Source organism: Asterias amurensis, chromosome 8 (genome assembly GCF_032118995.1).
Source record: "Asterias amurensis chromosome 8, ASM3211899v1".
Classification (NCBI taxonomy): Eukaryota; Metazoa; Echinodermata; class Asteroidea; order Forcipulatida; family Asteriidae; genus Asterias; species Asterias amurensis.
The window spans coordinates 23384476-23397990 of NC_092655.1; the positions used below are offsets into that span (position 1 = coordinate 23384476).

The 13515-nt window shown below is 38.1% G+C and overlaps 1 protein-coding gene across 4 annotated transcripts in view; it reads left to right on the top strand.

Moving 5' to 3' along the window:
- The window catches only part of LOC139941025 (DNA polymerase lambda-like), a 35230-nt gene that overhangs the window by 8069 nt on the left and 13646 nt on the right, over window positions 1-13515 (top strand). Inside the window, exon 7 of one of the 4 annotated variants that reach the window (XM_071937439.1) lies at window positions 519-966. The exons of the other annotated variants lie outside the window; for them this stretch is intronic. Within the exon in view, the coding sequence (XP_071793540.1) occupies window positions 519-550 (32 nt within the window). The 3' untranslated portion in view covers window positions 551-966. Of the gene's footprint in view, window positions 1-518; window positions 967-13515 lie in introns of those variants that run through there. 4 annotated transcript variants of the gene reach the window in all.

The following is a 13515-nucleotide window of genomic DNA, read 5'->3' on the forward strand; positions in this document are numbered from 1 at the left end:
CTTTTCTATAGTTTCAGTGCAGGAAACAATAGACAAGAAAAAGTGAGTGGGACACCTGCTATCATCCTTTAAAGTGTCCCATTGGTGTAAATAATAATAATCAGTTTTTGTGACATTACAAAAACGAGGTGTTCATCTTTACATTCATAATGTGCCTTGTCTGTCATAAATGACACTCCTTTTGCCGAATTATCAAATCTGGTAGAGATTGTTCTAAGAATGGTGTTATGACACTACTGTCTCAGCCCTCTCAGGTTCCCATGGAAACACCTCGGTTAAGAGAATCAATTATAGTAAAGTGCCTTGCTCAAGAACATGAGTGTCATGACATGGAATCTAACTCACACTCATTGATTCAGCCATAAGAACTTGAGTCCGATGCAGCAACTAAACCTGCTCATCCACGACACACAACCATTTGTTGAAACTATTGGAGTGGAAACAATTTAACTCTTCCCAAAACCAATAAAATGTATTATCCCCTTTTAATTTAGGACAATTTGTCCCTTTTCTTTTAGCCTGTTTTCTACCATCACTTTTGTATCACTGAAGAAAAACTGTTTTCTAAATCGATGTGCCAGCAGTGAATTCAACTACCCAGACTGCAATCTGTTTTTGCATCATTGGACAAAACCATCAGACAAGCGAACCATATAATATAGTTATAAACCATAACAGTTAACAATACATTTACAATCGACCGCAATTTTTTTTATTTGCCCATCTGCAATGCTCAATTGACGTCTGTAGGACACTTTTTTTCTCCGGAATATTAGTTTAGTGAACTGGGCTGGATTTTGATGTACTGTGGATGGATCAATAAATATTGAAATGTTAATGTATGAGGAATACTCATTGTAGCAACTGTACTTATTTTACAACATTAGATACCATTGTTTTGAATGTGGTCTCGTTTTTTACTGTATGCCAGCATTTGAATTACCCTTTTGGTGGGGATATAAACTCAATTAAAACTAAGTTAAATTGAATTGTAACTCCAAGCTGGTCAATTTCATCTATGTTATTGTATGTCAAAAATATGTTTCAAGAAACACAGTGTAAAGCATGACACAGGGTGCAAGGTGCAAACCCACTATTTTTTGTGATGCACCAAACCTCAATAATATTTGTCAGACCCTCATGTAAATGTTCTGTAAATGACAGATTTTCGAGCCGTTACTGTATGGCAATGAACCAAAACTATCAACTGAAATACAACAGCGCCTGAGGCAGGCACCCACACAGAAAACATCAAAGAACCTGTCTCTCAGCTTATCACCTGTTCACCAAAACATGGAAGGAGAAATAAGCTCAGCTATACAGTAGTTGCCAGGGACATCTGGTGCTTCCAACTGATCATGAGGGATAATCAGGAAAGGGAAAATCCTAACATGATTTCAACCTCAGTCGACTAAAGAGAGGGGGACCTTTAGGAGTATTGACAGGGTCTAATCAATGTATTGTGGTTTTGTTGGCTCCAAACTTTGGGTACTAGTGGGGTAGACCAGTACCTTTGTCCCTTTTTGTTTACACCGTAGAGCCCCTTTATTTCAAGATGGCCACTTGTGCAGGCGTGTTAGGCCCTACTGTTTTTACTTTGGGTGGGCATAGTTTACATGGTCATGGACATGATACCTCATCAAATCAAGCAGATATCACTGCATGAACAAAGTTAATTTAAGAGGTTGTGAGATTTCTTAACATTTCAATCATTTATTAAACATTAGTCATGGGTTACCGTGACTGTTTTGTGGTGTATACCCACAAAGAGATGCTCATATTGTGGGGTTGTGAAAGTGCACTAAGTGATTTTGTGAGCTCAAAATACAGACCTTATATATAATTTCTTCCTTCCTTATTTTGTTCTCATGTCCCTTTGAAGGGGCCATATATATAATACCTGATGTTCATGTGAAGACGAATGCCTCTGATTAGTCCTACAAATCATGTTTGATGTCCCAACTGTACTCTTTCATTATTAGCCATTTTCTAAAATGTTTGAGTGCGTCAGTGAAAAGCTATGAGCTATATGTGTGACATGTACATGCAATTTGATCAAGACAAATACACCATGCCAGGGATTTATGTCATTAGAGCCAATAGCATTTAGTCATTTATCATCATCTGCAGAAATCAAATCCACTCTTCTGTCCGTTTTGATTCAATACCGGAGTTTTCTCATTATTGGTTAGAGAAGAGATGTCCTCTTGTTACCATGGTAACAATCTCACACCATCCGTTTCCTCTGATGTATGGATGAGCATAAAGTCGTTGATAGACGCGAAACACAGTATCGATGACGGATTTATGCTGCTAGAAGTTACAGTAAAGTGCATCTAAAGTTGTAGTTCTGGAATGATGCAGGTTTAGTGACTAGTACAGGAGGATAAACTTCAAACCTTTGTCAAGAGTTCAGACTTTTGTTAATGCCCGCAGGTGAAAAACTTGTTATTTTCTTGAGTTTAAAAGGAATTTTGCTAAATTATTTTCTTCTTAAAAGCACCGTGGATATAATCTCAGAAGCATGCTTGAAATATGTAACTCGATGGCCCGAAAGAAACCATTGGATGGAAGTAATAAAGGCATTGGTCACTATTGGTGATTACTCAAAATAATTGTTAGCATAACAACCTACATTAAAGAAAAGTGGAGAGCTGTTGATAGAAGAAACATTGTGAGAAAAGGCTCCCTCTGAAGAAAGAGGTAATTCCTCAAATATTAAAAGACTTCAGGCCTGAAACCTTTTTTTGAAAGCACACAAGTTTGTGCAACAAGGTGTTTTTTCCCTTAAAACTTCGATGACCAAATGAGTCAAAATTTTCAAAGACTTGTTATTTTATGTTGGGAGACACCAGTTGAGAAAAATGGTCTTTGACAATTACCAAACGTGTCCAATGGCTTTAAAACGGTTTCAGACTTGCTTTGTGGTGTTCAGCCTTTGTGCACGTAATTGGTTTGCGTAGAAAACCCCAGTGGCTTAAAATTAAAGCCTTATGATGCAGTGCATTATGTATCAATGGGAAATGCCTACATCGCGTACCTAGAAGACACGGATCTCATGTCTGCTTTAATTAATAACCCATCAATTCATTAGCGAAAAGTAAGTTTAGTATGAACTGACTCTAAAAGCCTGCCTATGCTTTTTCTTCTTTGATTACTGAAGTTAATTTGCAAAACTGTCCAACGCTGCAGTCATTAGCAGATGGAATTTTGCCCCTTTCTTTACCACGCAACGTTGTTGATTGGTGTGCTTTTAATGTAAATACATGTAGTTTATACATCGTGGTGGTCTGATTCCCCGTACTGGTTGAATAAAAATTATAACTTTACAAATTTATCATCGACATGAAGGGATCGGGTTTCTCTTTGATGTAACTCTTCTGTGAAAGGAATTACTAATTTCTTCCTCGGCGAGGTAACATTTTTTAGCATAAACAATTTGTAATTGTATTACTTAGAACCGGAAGTCCAGATAAACATTGGAAGATATTAAAATGTATATTTACGAAAGAAATTTAATTTTAAATTTTAATTTCAGAAACGTCTAACTCCACACCCACATGTGCTCTCGTGTGGAGGCTTGTGCACTTTAATTACAACAAATTACAATTAGTAATAATTGTAACCCAACGCATGGCATAAACATCCTCTGTTTTAGGAAAAATGGTCGGCAGTAAAGCAATTCTCATACTTGCAATTCGTCTTCAATCACCATAAGTTATGTTTGGATAGAATGAGTCCTTGTTTTTTATATTGTGCCGTAATCCACTCCGGTTTACTTTGAATTATTCCCGAAAGTGGCGTCAAAATAACCGGCTTCTGTGATGCCAGTTTCTTCGAATTTCTAGAGTGTCATTCAGGAAGCGAGCGTCTTGAGCAACCTCCAGGTATCTTAAGATGTATCATTGTCCGCTGTAATTGGCTTGCTAAGAAAACCCCTAAGGCTATAAAGCATGTATGGTGAATCAAGGAGGAAACACGCACATCTTGTACCCAGAAGACGGGGCTAGGAGGCGATTTGTGGCGAAGGTTTAATGGACTTCTGACGTACTGTGGAGTAGGAAGTATCTACCTGGGAAAACTGCTTTGAACCTAAAAGGTTTTAACTTATAGTGAAACAACCATGGATTATTCTGATGGGAGGTCGTCACGTTAGAATCTTCGCTGTAGCAACTACTTTGAGATGAAGCGAGTGGGGATGCGAATCCCCCGGAGCACTGCGTTTTATTACCCCGTGCTCCTAAGAGTGGCGAGACGGGCATAGATGCACTGTGACCTTTGAATGCCGTTCTCGGTTACAGTCATTCTGAGCACTTTCTTTGAAGTCAAACATTCAAAAGTCGCATTCACCACATAAAGAAGAAAAAACATTCCGTGGAATACTTTTCAGTTCGTAAACATCTTTAAAATAAAAAGAGAAAGCAAACGATTACCAAATATATTGCAAATCAAAACGAATTTCACTGTTGTTTTTTACAAGTGACAATAAAACATTATTCTATTCTATTCTATATTTGATTATAGTTTCGGTCTGAACACTCACTTACTAGATTAAGGTTCATCATACACCAGTCCTCCAGAGAAATATGTCCTTCACTTAAAATACTGTCAACGTTAAAAAGACAGCCTTATAATAGATCTAACATCTATTATATCGTTGCGGTACCCGCTGCCAAAACATAAGATTCGAACTGCCTCTAGCTACCGGGCAACCTCGGTAGTCTAGTTGGCACGACACTGTTCTAGAATTACAAGGGTCGTGGGTTCGAATCCCACCCGAGTAACATGCCTGTGATATTTTTTTCACAGGACTCGGGGAAAGTACTGAGTATACAGTGCTAACACACATCGGTGTATGGGTACAAACCAAAATTTATAAGATAGCCTCTTTGAATCACAAGCAATGCTCATTTCAGTTGCTGCATTTGAAATAAATACCTCTACAAACACTGACTGGAACGTAAACCTTTTTTCGTTTGTTTGATGGAGTGTTTTGTGTTGTTTTCTACTAACAACATGACCAACGGATTGGATGAATATGTTCACATTGGGTAATTATTTAAACCAGTAAATTTGGCATAAAAAATCAAACCTTAAAGAACCAACCCTTTAACAGTTATACCTTCCCCTTTAAGGCATTTTAATCACGCAGTCTAAAAAACTCTAAAGAATGTCACGTGACTTGGGTTGACGTTGAAGGGTGAAAATTAGTGTCGGATCCACGTCACACGCGCGGCAACCAACCTCAGGCAACCTGTCCAATAAGAACATTCGTTCACGTTGCATATCCCCCATTATTTTCCTGGGGATAAACACAAATCCCATTGAGGACCATTTGATTTTTCTCTCATCCCATGTTTGAGTATTTCTGGGGGTTTAGTAAGTTAAAACTAGAAGAGATAGTGCATCTGTGGTTGCCCCACGAGGCAATTTATGCGGCAACCTGTTCCAGGCAGTCTCCGAGTATAAGAACACTCGGTCATGTTTTCAGTTTTCTCGTTTATTTCTTGGGGATAGTAAGTTAAAACCAGAAGAAAGTATATATTTTGCCTGCGAAGTGTTCCTTTTGCACGTTTAGTGAATCTGGTTGGCCCACGAGGCAATTTACGCGCAACTTTACCAGGCAGTCTCAAAAAAGTACATTCATTGTGTTTCAGTTTTCTCATTTTTTTCTTGGGGATAGTAAGGTACACCTGTAGAATAATGTCTCTTGTGCCGCTGAAGTGTTCCTTTTGCAAGTAAGTGTCTGATGGTTGCCCCTTGTGGCAATTCACGCGGCAACCAGTTCCAGCCTATCTCCAAATAAGAATATTAATTGTGTTTCAGTTTCTCATGTTTTTCCCTGGTCACGTAGCAAATTTACAGCTATAAGAATATCTCTTGTGCAGTAGAAGCGTTCATTTTACCATGTAGTGTAGCTGGTTGCCTCCAAGATGCTTGAGCGTATTATTTGACGTCACAAGCCCGCAACGAATAATTCGCTCAGTTGCGAAATGATTATAGTTGTCCAGTTAAATACGCATTTGCATTCGCATGAGTGAACCAGGCTTAAGTAAATATTAATTAATTCTGCCAGAACCAACGAACTTATTAAGGAAGGAGTAGTTGGCTCGAGAACGTTCAACCATGGAAACAGTGGTCATGGACTCATGGCAAATTATATTTTATAAACAAATGATGACGGACAATATTGAATATCGAATATTAGGATTATGAATATTTTCACCGACATTATTTAGTCGCGTCTACAGGAAGGCAGTATTTCATAACAAAGGTTGTTTGTTGGGGGCAAGCTTGCTTGGGGGCGAGATGACCGGCTTCCGATAGAACCAACCAGTACCATGGAGGTCCATGCTACGGTACCCTGGCACAGACAGACACCGTGGATGGTTTCCCATCGCGGATGTTTTCCCCCAAGATAAATGCTCATAAAGCTGAATGAGAATACGTTTGTGGTGGGACATTGATATCGACAATGATAACATACGTTACATATTTGGATATTGTTGAATATTGTTGAAGTAATAAATGTTGGTACCTCTAAGCCCCACCCTTTAACCTTTTAACCGTTAACTATCACAGTCAACCTTTGATTATAATTGACTGCTGAACTAGTGCCACATCAACAAAATATTCGTCAACAGTTGTCTGTTTTTGCTCAAGTGTTTAGCTATAAAAAATTAGCTAACAGAATCGACTCCAAGCCGAGCCTATAGACCAACAAGCTCTGCCCGTATTCAAACTACAACAAACATTCCTTGTGTCACAATATTTCAATCAGAAGGTCACAAACCATATTGAAAACCTCCACAATTTGCCGCATTGTTACACACTTGCTTCGTTCAATGTCGTATGCTTCACAACGATTTGGATTATTCTTTTACCACGTATCAGATGTCTGAGAGACCAACAGTGTTTAAGGATGTTAAATATTCATAAATAAACAACAACAATCTGACCAACATATTTTTGCCCCGTTAAAGCCATTGGACACTTTCGGTAAACGTCGAAGGCCCACACTTCGTGTATCACAACTTCTATATAAAATAACAAACCTGTGAAAATTTAGGCTCAATCAGTCATCGGAGTCGGGAGAAAATAACGGGAAAACCCACCCTTGTTTCCGCACGTTTCGCCGTGTCATGACATGTGTTTAAAATAAATCCGTAATTCTCGTTAACGAGAATTGATATTGTTTTAATGTTTTCTCAAAAAGTAAAGCATTTCATGGAATAATATTTCAAGAGAAGTCTTTCACCATTACCTTCTGTAAACCCTGTAAGTTATTTGTAAATCTGTGAACTTTTTTTCCTGTAGCGAATAATGTCCAATGGCTTAAAACACTAAACAGAAAAGTTAGTTGTGGTAATAAAATTATTATAAACAATATTGGTAACAATCAAATAGAGGAGAAAGAAGACGTAAAATGTCAATTGTCCCGACGTTTGAAGTTAGTTGTACTTGCGAGAAATTTGTTATGCCTTCGTTCGTTCTTTCGAAATAAGCCCATGCAAACATGAACTATTGACCAAAATTTAACAGATGTTTTCTTGAAAGTGCGACCACAACAATATTTTGATGAATTGTTTTGCATAATAAAATGTGTGATAAAAAAATCGAAATAGAACCACACTTCCGGTAATCAGTCTATCGTGCTACCGCAGAGATGCCATTAACACAGCTCCAAGAAATTCTAAATTGATGATACACAGGAACATAAACTTGATAAATGTACACTGTGGTGATAACCCATCGCGTTGCCTTGGATCGGACGAGTTGGTCTATAAAATGCGTTTGTAACCTTTTGTTATAAAATGCATTTGGTTGGAAAGATGTTGATAAAATACAATGATCCACACGAACATGCCTCCAAATTGCACGGTTTTCTTTTTACCTCGTCGACAAACACGGTCGGCCATTTATGGGAGTCAAAATTTTGACTCTCATAAATGGCCGACCGTGTTAGTTCGCAGAGTAAAAGGAAAACCACGCCATTTGGAGGCAAATTTGTGTGTATCAGTGTATTCTACTTTTAAAACATCTTTCCAACCATATGCATTTTATAACAAACAGTTTACTAAGAACGATTTTTATAGACCTACTCGTCCGATCCAATGCAACGTGTTCCTTTAAAATGGGGTTCAGGTGTATACATTCTGAGTAAATTCCACGCGCAAGGTCCATTGCATTGAATAGCGTAAAGGAAAGGTGTATACGTTTGGTAATTACTTTTAAAATGAACGACAATATAGCATAAAGCATTTTGAGAAATAGTTCACTTCGCTTACAAAAAATGCTTACATTATTATTAGTAGTATTTACCAGTCAAAATGCTGTACGATTTGGTTGGTTACTGTGTTTACCTCTGCTCCCTTTCTTACTTTCAATAATAATAATAATAAAGGAACATTTATAAAGCGCCTTATGCAAAGCCTCAAAGCGCTTTACACAAATCTAAAAATCAGCTACATAATAAAATACAAAGAGAAAACACTCATAAAATCTTACAACAAGCAGATAAGCAAATAACATACTAACAACAACTAGCAAAGCAAAAGTGCAAACTATTTTCTTTTTAGCAACTCTGATGTTATCTGCTTGTTTATATAAAAAAAAACGCGCACAAAAAACTCCTTTGACACCAAAGTTGCATAAAGCATGACGCATCACTGCGTGCATGATTGATAGAACTAGTTACTTCGTCCACTGCGCAACAATGATATCTTAATATCATATTCATCTAATATTTTATAAGTCAATATTGATTGTGTAACGATCACGGGTATTGTACACAATCTACTGTCGTCATCGCTTAGGTATGAATCAAATCGCAACAAAAAGAACGATTTGTTGTCAATATGATATTGTTATTTGATATAGCAATATAATGTTGCAATATTGATGTGACCAAATCTCTTACGTCATTGGGGATTATAGCATTGTGGAGCCGCAGCAGCATACGGTAATTGGGCATTTTCGAAAACACGAAAGCTTCTGCTGCTTCATTTATGTCCCGTTCCGAAGGTGTACAGTTTCGGTTGCCAAGACCGTGGTTTCGAAAACTGCATTTATATCGTCAGTCATTTTAAATAATGCACACTGTCTGTATGGGACTTCAAACGGACTATGCCGATTATATAATCTTGTTTTCGAAAAGGCTTATTAAATGACAGATCAGTAGTCTAATGATATAGATTTCTTTGTATCTCTCTTTAAATCTAGTCGATGTAAACCAATAACCATTGTGAAAGTGTTTTGTCTCGCTTTGTTAAAAAAAAAAAAACAATGTTCACTGAGTTCACTGTGCGATACTTTCAGACCACTACCAAGACAAGTGCAGCTAATTGTATAAAGGGTATTGATCTCCATTGATGGTAGAGATCAATGCGTCTTAACAATGCGAGTTGTTCTCCCCAAGCCACCTACAAGGACACCATGAGCAGGGTTCTTGGCTTGGACTCTGTAGGGCCGTGGAAAACACGAGTTTGCCTTAAAAACGAGTGGAGCCTGAACCTAAAGCCCAAGCTCACATCGTGGTTTCGAAAATGCCAAATGGGTGAAAGGTTTTGACTTTGATTGTGTCTGGCTAATTTGTCGAAGTATGTCATCATTGTAATCTGTGACTTTGTTTGGTTAATGGGGTACGAGTTCACCATGGGACCGAAAGAACAGCCCTTTGAGTGAGTGTTAAAGTCATTAGTATGTGCTTTTACCTTTTGGTATGAGCAAAGGCAGTACACAATTTCGTCACTTTGTCATTTTGTTTTTTTTCTTTTTTAAAGACATTGTACATGTACACTATATTGGTTATTGTCGAAGACCAGACTTTTCACTTGCTGTATTTAAACATTTTTATGCACAAAATAACAAAATAAATGTGAAAATTTGACCTTAATTGGTCATCGAAGTTGCGAGATGAAAGAAAAAACACCCTTGTCATACGAACTTGTGTGCTTCCAGATGCTTGATTTCGAGAGCTCAAATTCTAAATCTGAGGTCTCGAAATCAAATTTGTGGAAAATTACTTCTTTCTTGAAAACTACGTCACTTCAGAGGCCGAGGGAGCTGTTTCTCACAATGTTTTATACTATCAACCTCTCCCCATTACTCGTTACCAAGTAACGTTTTATGCTAATAATGATTTTAAGTAATTACTGATAACGAGTATGTGCCTTCTCCATGGTGCCTTCGAATATATCCTCCCACTCGCATATAAACCTTTGGTAAAGGGTATAGGGTTCTGACTTAAAGGGGCAAGGGGCCAATTGGGTGTGTTCTTAATCAAGGGTTGTTTCAAATAATTATATTGATAATTTCTTGTGAAACAATCTGCGGATTAAATCGGTTGAGTTCGTGAGTTTTCATTTTAAAATAAGATGATTTTATTTAGTTAAAAAAATAATTCACGAAGCGTTGATTCCAAAGAGTCTGATAGTTATAACTATTTTTCGAATTTAGAATTGGCCATTTTTCAATCTGAAACTATTTATTTACGAGAGGTACAAGTAATATGGTAGCTGTAGTTTGTCCTGTCCGAACTATTTTAATCGACTTGAAGATCCGAGTGCAGATTCGCTCAGATGTCACATTGTTTTATGAAATAACAAATACATTAAGTGAGGCCATTAGAGAACAGGTGCAGAAAATAAAATTAAATGTTTAATATGAAAATTCAACATTGCTATACATTTCAGGAATTCCATACAGGCTCTTATAGTGAAAGTCATTTTAAACATTCCTTTCCGCTTGTCACGGCGTGTAGGATGTGGATATAATGGATATTATGTATTTGGGTGCGGTACACAGGTTCGTTGCCGATACGCCCTGTTTAATTCTACCAGAAAGAAAGACACAGTTAAGATTTAGGGAAAACAAATATTGGAACAACAAATATTGGCAATCCGATAGCTCACTGACTAATGACAAGGTCATACCAGCACCAGTCCGACACTGAGAAATAAAATCCTTTGCCTTCGAGCAAGATTCTGCTAGGGTCGAAACGTCAGGCCATTAACTATTTTTTGCAGAAATAATATCCGTCTGAAATACCACTGTCGAGAAAATAGCACTTTATAGCTCATAATCTCCTCACATTGCCCTGTTGTTGATTTTAATTTAAGTAATCAAAATAAGAACATTGTTGACGTTCTTAAAATCCCCGCAGACAGATAAACCGTTTCCCGTTATTTCCATGTATAATGACCTTCTCAATTATTAATGACTTTATCTTTTAAAAACTTAATTTTATAATGACCATTTGAACTTGTTAAAAAAGCTCATTTATAATGACCACTTAAATTAATGAACTTGTAAAAACTAAACACTGCGTACAAGTGTGTAACTGCGTTTGCTTCTTATATTTTGTTTTAAAAGGTACCTCTGGTTAAAATTTGTAACCATGATCTTTAACAGTCAAGAAAGCGTGAAAAAGTTCACTTGTTGCAACAAGTTTTTGAAACTGTTATGATTACGTATGACTGTTGTCACGTGTGTAGCGAAGGTAGCCGGCTAGAGTACCGTAATAATCTCAAATTTGGAGTCCCTCAGTATGTCTGAGTCACTGGGTATTGACGTCATAATTGACTTGATTGGTAACAGTATAATGGACTTCGCCGCTTGACACAGCGTGTCGCCTGATGGGTCCCCTGCAGGGTACCAGTTATCGATCTGATTATGCATGCGATGGTGCAATGTGTAGTAGGCCTATAAAAGCACGGGAAGTCGGTGGCACTGCATTACATTACTACATTTACTGTTAACTGCATTGGTTGTTGGAAGAAGAGATAGAGAGCAGTTCAAGAACAAACGTCTGTGTGAAACTTATCAACATTTCAAAGGCTTTTCGAGAAAAGCGACAACTTGATAACTGATTGATACTACTGCTACATTTATGCTAACATTACCCTCAATCATAATGAGTGCATTCCGTGTTGGATCCACCGAGCCCCGTTCACCCCGCCAGCGTGCACGCCGTAACGCCATGGGTGATGTGACGGTCGGCATATCGGCCGACCAACTCCGCAGCCTTGAGGCGACGGTCCAGACATACATGCCGGACTTCTTCAATCCAGCCCGGGCCGAGGCTACCGGAGAAGAGGGAAGCCAGAGGAGGAACGCCGTGGGTAACCTGTGCGAGGAGCTTTCTTCCAGCGATCTCCAGCATCTTGAGGAGATGGTTCAAACCCATCAAATCGGGAACACTCATCACTATCATTCATCATCATCATACCATGATGATAGCTCGTCGGGAGACGGGGAAGAATCTTGTTCCTCCCCGTCGGCTACAGGGCTAGCCTACAGCAGCCACCGCCGTAACGCCCTAGCCAACGCCCTGGTTGACCTTGATGATGAGACACTAAGGGCCCTTCAGTCACTTCATCACTGCAGCAGGAATGGCTACTCAGCTAGAGTGTGGAACATCGACAACCGCAGAATCTGAACTATATGCTTTGGAATTGGATATGCAAGCTGTCATCTCTGAAGAAGAAAAAAAAAAACGAACAATGAACTCAATGCATTCTATTCTCTACACGACATCACAGCATCTGTAAACATTACTATCATTAAAACACAGAGACCTTATTTTGCAAAAACTTCGGTGTAAAAAAGGATTTTCTATGGACTAAAGGCCATGTCACGCAGGACTCTTTTTCTTCAGGCAACTTCATGCCCAAGTAACACTTGGTCAGCACAACATACTTATTGATGTAACTGACTATCCCTGCAGAAAAAAAGGGAGAAAACAGAAATGTGAATGAGTTTTCTTCTTGGATATTGCCTGGCTCCTTGTGACACGGTCTACATGTTTCCCATCGCTAGCAACGCAACCCTGGACTTGAAAAGAAATCTGTCTCGATTGTTCCCATTATCCCACCAACAATGAGAGACACAGTTTGGGTTACCATGGTGATATCTGTCGTCATCAACATTGTCTCTGGTTTTGGTTGTTTAGGTTGTTGTTATTGTTGTTGTAAACCCACAATGTCGCTGTTCATTCATTGCCATTACTTTCACTTCACAGCGTAATAACATTTTTTTCTTCTCTCTTTTCAACTCATGGGAAAGAATGTCAAGGTCATGTATGACGAACTTTCCCTGAATCTGCTGGTTCCATATCATGACCATATTTGACAACGCTTTGAAAGCCATTGTATCCCATAAAACTTCTGTCAACTTGCTATTTATTGTATTTTGTAATGCTTATGATTTGTTAAACAATCTGTTCTTAATGTGCCAAATGGCTGAATGAAACTGCCAAACATTTTGTGGAAATAGTTAAGGGCCTTTTTTCAGAACTGGGTCTAATTTAATAAAAGCTGCTTTCAATTAAAATTATTTGTACATAAGCAGCTCTATTAAATTAAGCCCTGTTACCAAATAACTGAAAAGACATATCGTAATAGAGAAGTAACTGCCCAAAACTTGTTATTTATTCCCCCTAATTTCTTGTCAACATCTATTTTATATAACACAGTTGTTGTGTTTGTTTCTTTTTAAAGATGTTATGTATTCATG